Raw genomic sequence first — 12,513 nt, 5'->3', positions numbered from 1 at the left:
AGTCTCTTATCCTACTGCTGCTCAATTATATGAATAAGATAAATTTCTGCCAAATGCCATAAATGTAACTAAAAACTGTAGCTACTAAATATCAAACTGGTTCACCATCATTGTAACCAGGGATGGGTGGTATTTATGATATATGTATTTCAAATATTAAATAGAGTTTTGTAATTTGTATTTAATATGGTTGATGCAAATGGCTTTATGTTTTGTATCAAAATACTTTTGTATTTTTAAAATACTGTAAAGTACTTTGTAAGAAGTCCACATTATGACCCAGTAGTTTGCCCAGACCTGTTGAGATCAGAACAGAACATTGATCCATATGGAAGAAGATGGTGAAGGTAAGAAATGTGCAGGCTGCCCTCTTTCTAATAGGTGTCCAATTATTAAAGATTGTATCCTAACAGAAGCAGCTGTTTAGCAGGATCATGATTTTGCACACCATTGCATGAATGGCTGCCTGACACATAATCTATTATTATATTTATGATTACAATCAAACAATTCATTAGAAACTAGTTGCTATGAATACAGGCGCTATCAGTTATCAGTTGAGTCAGTGTTGTTGAGGCCTTTTCTTACCAAACACCAAGAAACTAAATTAGAATACGATTATGAGTAATTCACAAACTGTTAGTTACTTTCAAACTAAACTTAATCTGTGAGATCACAGGGAAATGTATGTGAACATTTGTCTGTTACCTGGTTGAATATGTCAGATTTTTTGCATGACTCGGCCAGAGAAAAGCTGTTGCTATCAAACATTGTTTACTTAATCAACTAAGCCAATTTAATAATGAAAGAACAAAAACGTCAACTGATGGATGGTTTGCAAAGAAATTTCATGCTCCCTTGGAAAAAAAAAGTATTTTGTAGTATTTTTTAAATACAAAAATACAGTAGTTTATACTGATACACTTAAAGTTAAGGTATTTAGTATTTTATTTTAAAATACACTTTTGATGTATCTTTGCCCAACCCTTGTTGTACACAATAAATTGTGTAGTAACATATTTTGACTGTATTAATAACCTTTAAGATAGATGCACTATATATTCATCCAAACCTATAAATCCATCCAATGATAAGTTAAGAAGAGAAATAATGTTCAGTAAATGTTTTTGGGCTGTTAAGTATCGCAAGCACACACAATGTCTACATTGATGTTAACTGCTATTACTTAATCTGAGTTGTAAATAGCATGGGTTACATGTTGTTCTCTGGCAGTGACATGTGAAAAATGTTTGCTCTTCACTAGTGTATATGAAACTCACCCTGGCTTGTGCTGACCGGCTAAGACCAGTTTCACAGCTGTAGCCTACATCATGTCAAACCAACAGTAGAACAATTCTTTTAAATAATAATAAATTACTTTAAAGTACTTATAGAGACATTAATAAGCAATTACACAGCTAGAAATTAATTGAAGAAGTAGAAAAGAAAATAGAGGTGATTAAATCAAGTCAAGAGTCAAGAAGCTTTTTTGTCATTTCCACCATATAAAGCTGACGCAGTACACAGTGAAATGAAACAACGTTCTTCCTGAACCCTGGTGCAACACACAACAACAATCAGAGAAAACAGAAAACACAGGGCTAAGATTAGTAAGTGTCCTCGCCACATAAAGTGCATCGTGTGCAAACTGGTGCAAACAGTGCAAGACAATACAGGACAGTGCAAGACAAATACACAAAATACAAAATAGCTCCGCCAGTAAACCTGTTGTATATTACACACTGTGTTGTGTAAGAGACATAAAGTGAACAGTAACAAAAATGTAAACAAAATGTTGTGCAAAAGAGCAAACCAGAAAAGATGTGCAAAAACAGCATGTAAACAGTTTATGGTAATGAAGTGATGTAATGTGAGTGGTACTGAAGACATGAGTGTGTGACGTGAGTACGAGTGTGTGTTGAGTCTGGGTTGTACAGTCACACAGTTTTGTGTGTGTGTGTGTGTGTGTGTGTGTGTGTGTGTGTGTGTGTGTGTGTGTGTGTGTGTGTGTGTGTGAGTTCAGTTCAGTTCTGTGTTGAGAAGCCTGATGGCTTGAGGGAAAAAATGTAATCAGTGCATGATTTGTAAAATTAAATTGTGAAGCTCATGCATGGAGTGAACGTCAGAGAGTAGAAGCTGTGATGGTGTTCAAAATTGCTTTTAATTAATTAAGGCTTAATCTAGTTATATTAATAATGTTACCAAAAAAATACCTTTTATGATATTTCCTGCAGTAAACCCCATCATTGTGCTTAGTGTGATGATTTAACAAATGATTAAACAAAGTACAATATGCATTTCTTTAATGAATGGGCTCGCTAAATGTAGAGGATTTATAATTATCATTATTGCTGACTTTTTGTATCGACATCAATGTAGTTAATGTGCAATGTCATTATTTTACACTTATTCTGTGTTCATGTGTATGTCAACCAATAAACATCCGGAACTGTCATAAAATATTAACATTGTTAAAGGTTAATCTGTGTTTTTCTTGTTTTGGGTGTCACTTGGAGAGGTTGTTCCTGTTTGTGGTATATTGTGAGGTTTTTGTGCAATTTTAAGTCTTGTGAACTGATAAGTCTTAGACCTAGCTGTCCCTTTTTTGTTGTGGCTGTTGTGACACCACATTTTCATTAGGTGATAAATAAAGTACTCTGTGGCTCAGTGGTAACAGTGGTAGTTTTTACCTCACTCTTTATCTCTATCTCAAGAGATAATTCTACCTGAATAATCAGTTTCTATGGAAACATGCAAGCACCAAAGTGAAAGAGACTGAAATAATTCTGTAGATTATAATCACTACATAAAAACTGTACCTAGATTATGTAATGGTTTGGTGTTTACCGAAACTGCATGCTTGCTAGAGATTGCTGGCGTGTGTTGTCCATCTGGGGGTGGTGGTGGTGGGGGGGGTGTTTACATCTTCAGAGTGTGTTGAATGTAACAGATTAGCACAGGCTGGTCCAAGATCAGAAGTTAAGGAGTCACGTTTACCCCAGCAAAAGGCCCTAAACTATTTTGCACGTTGACTTTCTCTAGAGGCCCGATGCCTCTTCCTGCTTGACACCTCCTCTTCTCAGCCTGTATAAAAGCAGATATTCTCCTGAAGCTCGACGGGGTTTGATTGCGCCTCCGGCCAGGCCACAAAGAGCCTTGACTGCCTCCACCTTCTCCACCTCCTCATCACTTTGCCTTTACATCACAAAGAGATGGCTCCCTTTGAGAAGTCCATGGAAGTGATGCCCTTCAAGCAAAGGAAGTGCTTAGGTAAGGAAAAGTTTTGGTACAAGGATATTTTATAATCAACATTTCATTGTATTAGGTTATTTGGAACAGCAAGTTTCAAATCCTGGTTTTGTACTGACATTTTATTGTAGCCCAAACTCAGCCACTTCAACTAATCAGCTAATTCAAAGCCCTTCCTGTGTTGAAGTGGGTGTATTTAACCATAAAAGACAATCAAATGTGCTTACATTGACCAAAGTGCTGTACAGAAGAACCTTGATAAATGAAAGGTATTAAAATGATGCATACACAGAGATAATATAATACAGAGAGATAGGTATAGGTAATAAATAGGAAAAAAAGATTATAAAGATATAAGAAAAGGAAAGAGAAAAAGCCCAATCCAAACAGCCAAACTCAAAAGGTGGAGGGACTATGTGTTTAACCTTGATTTTAAAGACTCTAAAGGTAGAGGAGGTCTGGATGCTAGGTGGCAGTATACTCTAGGCCAGCAACAAAGAAGGCCTGATCAGCTTTCCCTTCCACATGATAGGAGAGATTCATCTGACTTAAAGACTGAAGGTTCCTGAGAATGGAATGTTAGTAGAGCAGATCAAAGATATAAGTGAGTGAAAGAAGATATAATGCAGAATATAATTCATATCCTCTTATTATTTCACAATCAGGGGTTCTGAACTCTAGATCAGCTTTTCAGTTACTCTGCAGATTTTTAGTCTTTCCTGCTGGCAAAACATCTGATCTATTAATTTAAAGATTAACCATTTACATTTACATCTATCCCATTTAGCAGACGCCCTTGTCCAGAGCGACGTACAAAAGTGCTTTGAGTCTCTAGCAATGAATAAATCTACACTGGTACACTAGATTACAAACAAATCAGCCTAAAACTCTGTTGATTTTTTTTTTTTTTACAACGCAAAGTTGATGTGTTAGTGTAAGTTAAAGCTCCAACTCTTAAAGAATAGGTATAATTACAAGGATAAGCACAAATCTTAGTTGACTGTTAAAACTATATTTTTTTGTAAGTTCTTTAGTTTCTGTGCACACCGTTTAAGCAAGCGTTCATTTTCTTTGCAATGTAGCAACAAGAAAAGATGAAGTCTGCACAATACGCTCCAAGTTCCCCAACAAATTACCAGTAAGATTTTCTATTTTTTGTTTTTGAATTTGAATATCTGAGCAGCTGGCTGACTTCTGTCTTCTTAAGGTCATCGTTGAACGTTGCATTTGGGAGAAGCAGCTTCCTCTATTGGATAAAACAAAATTCTTAGTCCCTCATGAGCTCACGGTTGGCCAATTTCTGTGTCTGCTCAGGTGAGAGATTCCCAAACTAATGTTGGTTAATTATAAAATCAATTGTGCTTGAAGAATTGTTTGAAAGACGTTTATGAAACTGTATGAACTGCGTGCATATTGCAAGCTGGTGTAGTGCATGCACAGTACACAACACCAGTCTGTTTGCTGCCTGTTCATTTGCTGTCTACTGATGTTAATTCAGCTATAAGAGTTCCTCATTCCACAGCACAGCATTTTTAGCATGCTAGTTCGATAACTGCTGAAAAAGCAGAATGTAGGCATTAAGTTACTGCTAATAAACTGCGCCCTTTTTAAAGACATAAATAGACACTGTTTTCTAAAAGTAGACCTATAATTAACATGTGAGGGCATAAGTATATACGTATTTAGGTTCAATGAGGAGGTAGCTCTTGCACTAAAAAGCATTTAAGTCTTAATAAATTTTAGTAAATCATGTAATTATATTATTAATATTTCATATAATGTTAATATTTAAACACAATAATCATTTAAAACGCATAGCTGATTTCATTCCTCATCTGTGTTTGTTTCAGAAGTAAGATAGCACTTGAAGCATCCCAGGCTTTGTACCTGCTGATTTCAGGAAAAAACATGTGCGCCATGACAACCAGCATGGCGGAAGTATACTCTCAGCACAGTGATGCCGACGGTTTCCTCTACATGTCCTATGCCTCCCAGGATATGTTTGGCTGAGAAGACCTTCCATTTCTCCCTTTCATCATCATGAAATAACCAAGGTCTCCTGCATTCACTTTTTACCACTGCTGCAGCTAGAGACCATCACTGTGTCTAAGACTTCAAATTACTTCCCCAACCCTGACCATGTGGCCAAAAAAATCTCTTCTGACCTCAAACTTTTTTTTTTTTTTTTTTTTTGCGAGGTTCATGTCGAGATATAAAACCTAGTGATATGTACCCTGTGAAAAGTTTACATTGACTTATAAAGATAGAAAATTATGTCACATGACACTTATCTTGGAGACACAGCTGTTCTGTGGATGGTCCTGACAATTATAGAGCCACCCTGGAACAATATCCTGAGGTTCTGTATGCTTCAGATAGCACAGTCACGGGAAGTGAGAGAGGAAGACGGTTAAAAACTGCATGACATTTCTCCTCTCTGTTGTCTTGTTATGTGATTTCTCCTCTAAACTCTGATGGAACTGAAACCCCTGTGACATTCTGTGCTCAAACACTTGGAGAAAAAATGTTTACATGTACCTCGAATGTTATTTGGAATGCTGCAAATAAATTGATCTTTTTCCCTTTTCGTTAATGTCTGAGTTGATTTTTATTGAGTATTTTTACTTAAACCAAAGTCACATTATTTGCATTTTTATTTTGGGAAACTTAATTTCTACTTCATGACATTTCAGAGAAACATGTCGTTCATTGCTTCTTTGAAGTCAACAGAACCTGCATAAACAGAAACTCACAAAGTCACAAAACCACAAAACCACAACCCCACATTTCTGGTGAGAGTTTTTGTTTGAAAAAAAAAAAAAGTTCCTTTTGCACAGGAGATTGTAACATTTGTGTAAATGATTCAAATTATTTCTAAAAGATAGCTATTTTTTCTTTCAATACTTTAGTACATTCAAAAGAAATCCCTTTTGTATTTTCCGAAATAGAAATGTAAATGGAGTACTGTTACTTGGAGTAATGGAGTAATATTTAAGCAGATTATTTACACTTTTACTATTTATCCACTATTGTTTTTCTACCACGAACTAGACAATGTAAAAAGACTATTGTCTCTTCCTGCACAGTAACACACTATTTAGAGTTACACCACTCTCACTTTATCTAACACCCATCTACACCCACTTCTTATATGAGATGTGGTCAATGTGCAAGTTTGCAAAGCTCAGGAGATCTTGAGGTAAAGTTCATTGAGGTAATTTTAAATATACAGAATATATGTCGTAGAATCCATGAAGAATAGTACAAAAGAAATACATTTTTTAAATAGCATTCTAAAATTACATTGTAAAGTGTAAACATCCCCACACCTAGGATCTCCCTAGGTTCTCCCACACCGCCCCCCCTGCAATCCTCTCTTCACTTGCTTTTTGTGGCTGCCCGCATCAGATTAAAAATATTGATGCATGCCTACAAAGTCAAAACTGGACCAGCACCCCTCTACCTCTCATCACTTATCTCATTCTGCACTGTTTCATGCACCCTCACCCTCTCTATCTCTCAGGGTAGAAGGAAGATATGCTTCTAGACTCTCCTCTGTTCAGGCACTGGGGTGGTAAAAGGAACTTCCACTTCATGTACAATCAGACTCTCTAGCAGTCTTTCAACCAAGTCTAGAGGCCTGCATATTCCAGAGATTCTTAAATTGGCACTTCTTGCATTTATAAAATTGCTTTGTAACTATTTTGTCTTGCAGCAAAATTTTAGATAGATGGTATTCTTAGTATGTGTTCTAATCAACCAGTATTTTAATGTAATTATTGATGAAGTACTTTGTAAGTCTCTCTGGTTAAGGACATCTTCCAAATGCCAAAAATGTAAATGCATTTTATTACAAATGTCAGATTCTTTAACTGGAAATACACACTTTAATTTTTTTATTCACATATGTATTGTTACCTGGTTTAAATTCTTTACCTACACATTTTTGTTTAGTCACCCTGTTTATACTATTTTTTTATTTCACAGTTTGAGCTTGTATGTAATACCGTTATTTTTTTTTTATGGAGGACTGAGAAAATGTTCATTTCAAATCTATAAGCACAGTATTAAAAATATGACACCAATCTGTATAATCAGAATTATCCATTCAAGAGGAGTTTTGCATTTCAGAAGTACATAAAGGTTTGCACTTTTCCACTTAGCACCTCACTGGGAATTTTGTCACCCTGTGCAGAATGTTCTTAAATGAGAATGCTGGAATCTAATAACGACCGGGAGAAAAAGTTCAAAAGGAGAATCAGCAAACTGGTTCTAACTGGACAGAACGTTAACATGTTTTAATATCAGTAACACAGTAAGAACACACACGCACATTCACACACGCACAGACACACACACATTCGCATTCACAAGTCCATTCACACCTAGAGGCAATTTAGCAAAGCTAAACACAGACAGGAGCCTGAGCTCAGGATCAAACTGGGCACTGCAACATCGTGCAACTCTTTAATTTAATTCAAATCATTTTCATTAGTTTAGTGCCTATACATTTGTTCATTATAATTGAAGTTTATCTGTCAGTGGTGACTGTACGGCACTTTACTGATATGTATTTATATGTCAAAAAGGTAACGAGGAAATGACGATCATTCATCCATGGCACTGTGCTGTCTTTAATCATAATTTTGCTCCTATCTGGGTTATAAAAAAGTAAGAGGAAAACAGTGATGGTGAATAATGAGGTAGAGTGGCAGGAATTACTACATTTGGATGATTACACAATGCATTTGCATGATCAAATAATGAAAATTGCGACTATAAAAAGGTTTTAGACAGATGTGAGTAAAATGCAATAAAATTAAGAATACGTTTAATTTGGAGTTCACTTCTGTTTATTTACTTTACATATTTCTATTTGATAAAAATACATTATTGACAATTTAATTACTTTACAGTATTTTCTCACAACTGCCTAAAACCTTTACACAGTACTGTATTTTTAAATTAAATTAAATTAAAACAGATCAGATATAATGCCCCAGCTATATTTTTCAAAAAGCTTTTTATACTTTTTTTTTTTTTTAAGTTAGGATTTCTTCACCTTATTTTACATTGCATTTTATCACCTGTTTGAGTGGAACAGGTCAGGATCATTATAGTCTGCCTGTATATTTTTCATATTACTTTGCACTTACTTGTGGAATGTGTTGTGTCTATTTGAGTGCATGTGTAGGCTATATTTGTTCGTCTCACACATGTAAGCTACTTGTGAAAAGTTTTAAGGTTTATATCTTTGGATACCTACAAAAAGCTGCCTAAGACTGGTACAAGATGGTCTAAACCGAATCTCAAGTCAGCAATAATGCTGCAATCTCTGCTTACCTCTTACAGCAGGGATGCAGTCATTTCTAGAGCCTCTCTAGAGATTTTCAGATATAATTACTAATGATGATTTAGCTTTGAGTTAGAACAATCAATATATATATATATATATATATATATATATATATATATATATATATATATATATATATATACTGTATAATGTACTGGATAGTGCTAATAATAATACAGAAGTCTGTTGGGTAGCTTAAAACCTTTATTGAAAATCTTTACTGAAATTACGGTGTAGAACATGAATGACACCAATGATTAAAAAATGACATGCTTCTGTCGCTGTTCGTTTTCAGCTTAGCTTTAACCTATTAGGTAATCTATTTAATGTCAGAAGACCGCTAATGTTGTTCGTTATATATTAGCTAATGTTAGTTAGTTATTATACATGTCTGTTAACTTGAAAAGCTCTAGTTATTTTTTTTATTATATGAAATTGAGCATATTGTAAATATCTGAATATATATACTAATCAGCCATTAAAAATTCCTGCCTAGTATGTGCCACCAAAACAACTCTCGATCTTCAAGTCATGGACAGCACAAGACCACAATCTTTTTGCTGTGGTATCTGGCACCAAAACCACAACAGCAGATCCTTTAAGACTAGTAAATGTTTCGGGGAGGACCTGCATGGATCAGACTTTTTTGTCCAGCACATCTTATAAACAAATGATCGAATTGAGATCTGAGGAATTTGGAGGCCAAGTCCTTAAACCATTGATGAACCATGACAGGCTAGTCTTTTTTCCTTATGTCCATTGCAAAATCCTCTCTCAATACTTTCCTCTCATTCTGGAGGACCCAGTTATCTGGGCATCACAGCGGCCCTTGTCAAAGTCACTTAGATCTATATACTTGCCAAATGTTCCCAACACATTAATGCTCCCAACACATTAATTTGAAGAACTGACTGTTCACCTGGCGCCTAATAAATCTCACTTCTTGAGAGGTGACATTGTGATGAGATAATCAGTCTCATTCAATTTATGTGGCAGTAGTTTTTAAAGTAATGGCTGGTCGGTGTGGAGAACATATAACTAGCTAGAGTTAGCTCGTGTTAATTTGCTAGCTAAACAGAACATGATTCAGAAAAGCTATTGGTGACATTATAAGGCGGATTAATGGTGCTTTGGGTTACTGAATACTGACAATACGACAGCCATTTTGTATAAAGAACGTATGAAACTGCGTGCCATCTTTTCATAAATAAAGACACTGTTACACTTACAGTTAAATTTAATTACAATGCTTTGGAATCTATTTTAACAGCTGAGCTGGTCATTTAAATGAATATGAACTTTATTAATAAAGAATGTCATTGAGTCCATCATAGGTTGAAGGAATTGCAGCTTATTAGTAAGATGGGACAAATAATCAGATTTACTGGAAAGAGAAAATATTTCTATCACTTGTGTGTGTGTTTGCTCTTTGTAGTCACAACATAGTTTCACCATCTGGAAAATATGGAAAAATGAGCTGGGATTTAGTGTAATTTAGTGTTTGGGTCTCAAAAAGAAAAAGTCTAGGCTGAAAATATAATTGGGTAGGTAAACATTTAAAAATAGTTTTTAGTGGCTAAAAGAAGAAGATCTAGAAGGATCACAGTATAGGGTGTTTTGGTGATCTGGGATGATTAGATGCAGTCACCCCCTCACTGTAATCACCCTTCTGCTTATCGATTTAAAATTAAGCGATAATTTTATCTGTGAGAAGTGTAAGTTAGTTTGATCTTTGACGGAGAAGATTAGAGCATTAGAGGATCGCGTCCAAAATCTAGAGAGAAGTAGTGAGTGCAAGAGCAGTCCAGGTTCTGTAGAGATAAGTCTGGATGCCCTGGGTGAAACTAGCATTCCCCCGACTCTAAGCTAAGGCTCACCCACCGAGCACCATTCCTCTCCGCTTTACGTGTCCAACAGGTTTGCTCTTCTCAGTGAAGCACCCGATGAGAAACCTGAAAGAGCTCTGGTTATAGGAGACTCTATTCTGAGGCACGTGAAATTAGCTAGACCTTTAGGGGCACCAGCAGCACAGGTCATGTGTATACACATTTAGGTTTTTAGAAAAGCACAGGTTTTCTAAGATGGTTTTTCACACAGGAGCTAATGATATACGCCTTCGACAGTCAGAGGTTACTAAGAGTAATATTATAGAGGTGTGTAAATTAGTGAAGGCAATGTCCGATGCAGTAACATGCTCTGACCCCACCCTAATGCGACGTGGCGATGTAACCTACAGCAGGTTATGGTCACTGAACTGCTGGATGTCTGAGTGGTGCTCCAAAAATAATGTAGGCTTCATTAATAATTGGAGCATTTTTAGGGCAAGGCTGGCCTGTTAGGGCGGGATGGTATCCATCCCACTCAGGAAGATGCTGCTCTCATTTCTTGTAGTATAGGTCATAGTCTCAGAACAGCACTAGTTAACATGTGACTCTCCAGAGCCAAGGTCAGGGAGCAGAGAGAAAGGCTAAACCAACCATCTGCTAGCTGCACAGTCATCACACAGGATCCACCAAATTAAGACTGTGTCTGTCCCCCGAGCGAAACCAAACTGTAGGAATTCTCAGCAAGTCTGTTTAAGTAACCTGATTAACATTAAATTAAATAGGACTGAATGCACAGCCAGCACCTCTGATCTAAAGATAGGATTGTTAAATATTAGATCTTTCACATCAAAACCACTTACTGTAAACAAAATTATTACCGACCAGGAGTTTAAAATAATGTGTTTGACAGAAACGTGGATTAAATAAAATGAATGTGTAGCATTAAATGAAACGAGTCCTCCTGGGTATAGTTACATACATCAGCCCCTTCTAAATGGCAGAGGAGGTGGAGTTGCAGCTATTTATAATAAAATTCTGTGTAACACAAAACACTAAACACAAATGTAAAACATGAAGTTCATTACACCAACATAAAATATTTAGTTTTCAAAAGTAGGTCGTCAGTGAATTCCATTAATTATTATTTATAGACCCCCAGGGCCCTACTCTGATTTTCTCATAGAATTTGCAGATTTCATCACAAATTTAGCTACTTCTTTAGACAAAGCATTGTTTGTTGGTGACTTTAATATTCATTTTGATAAATCAGGGAGACTCCTTAAGAGCAGCAGTTGTGTCCATTTTAGATTCAGTTGGAATTTATCAGAATGTTATAGGACCCACTCATTGTGGTGGACACACTCTTGATTTGTCATTAACATTTAAATTAAAAATAAAATTTTTTAGTTATAATTCCACAGCCTGAAGCTATTTCAGACCATTACCTAATCTCTTTTAAAATCTGCCTTAGTCATTGCATTAGTACCTCACCACGTTACCAGCGTACATTCACGTCAGCTACAGCAGTGAGTTTTATCAATAATCTTCCGCAAATTGCAATATGAATTAGATCTCTGTCTGACCCCGCAGAGCTTGACTGGGCCACTGAATACCTAGAATCAACGTTCCGTTACACTCTAGATCAGAGGTCACCAACATGGTGCCCGCAGGCCTTTTCTAAAAATAGCTTTTTTCAAGAAGTGCGCCACTTACCAGTAAGCTGCATAAAATTATTTCGGTTGCTATTCTTTTTTAAATCTGTCACGGATAGACCAGGAGTCGGAAACCGGAGTATGGTTAAACACCTTGTCTTTATTTAGTCTGAACATATACAAGGCAGAGGCTTGAGAAGAAGTAAGAACCGGAGAGCGGGTATAAACCGTAATGCGGGTGGAATCCGTAATGCAGGTAGTCCAGGGATGATCGCCAATGTGAACCGTTAAAGGCAAACCTATCTTGAGCGCTTAGTCCGCCGCGGAACCAGGAGCATGGAAGTATGGGGAATACTGGTGGTAGGAAGTCCGGTAGATCCGACCATGAGTGAGGTGGAATCAGGAGCTTATAAAGGGGAAAGGTAATGGG

At 36.3% G+C, this 12,513-nt stretch overlaps 1 protein-coding gene across 1 annotated transcript; it reads left to right on the top strand.

The window, feature by feature from the left end:
• The first annotated feature begins 2,299 nt into the window (after nt 1-2,299).
• map1lc3cl (microtubule-associated protein 1 light chain 3 gamma, like) lies at nt 2,300-5,842 on the top strand. Its single transcript, XM_046849773.1, has 4 exons — nt 2,300-3,270; nt 4,332-4,387; nt 4,457-4,563; nt 5,100-5,842. The coding sequence occupies exons 1-4, from the start codon at nt 3,213-3,215 to the stop codon at nt 5,257-5,259; spliced, it is 381 nt and encodes a 126-aa protein (XP_046705729.1). The 5' UTR covers nt 2,300-3,212; the 3' UTR covers nt 5,260-5,842.
• Nucleotides 5,843-12,513: the final 6,671 nt, after the last annotated feature.

This window comes from Silurus meridionalis, chromosome 5 (genome assembly GCF_014805685.1).
Source record: "Silurus meridionalis isolate SWU-2019-XX chromosome 5, ASM1480568v1, whole genome shotgun sequence".
Lineage (NCBI taxonomy): Eukaryota > Metazoa > Chordata > Actinopteri > Siluriformes > Siluridae > Silurus > Silurus meridionalis.
The sequence above is the reverse complement of the archived record's forward strand: the minus strand, read 5'-3'. Positions and strand labels throughout refer to the sequence as shown.

Excerpts from the sequence above, each read along its gene's own strand:
- map1lc3cl (XM_046849773.1), top strand. The coding sequence starts at position 3,213 with ATGGCTCCCTTTGAGAAGTCCATGGAAGTGATGCCCTTCAAGCAAAGG. Across the intron at positions 3,271-4,331 it reads CAAGCAAAGGAAGTGCTTAG|CAACAAGAAAAGATGAAGTC; the intron begins GTAAGGAAAAGT and ends TTTGCAATGTAG. Across the intron at positions 4,564-5,099 it reads CAATTTCTGTGTCTGCTCAG|AAGTAAGATAGCACTTGAAG; the intron begins GTGAGAGATTCC and ends TGTTTGTTTCAG.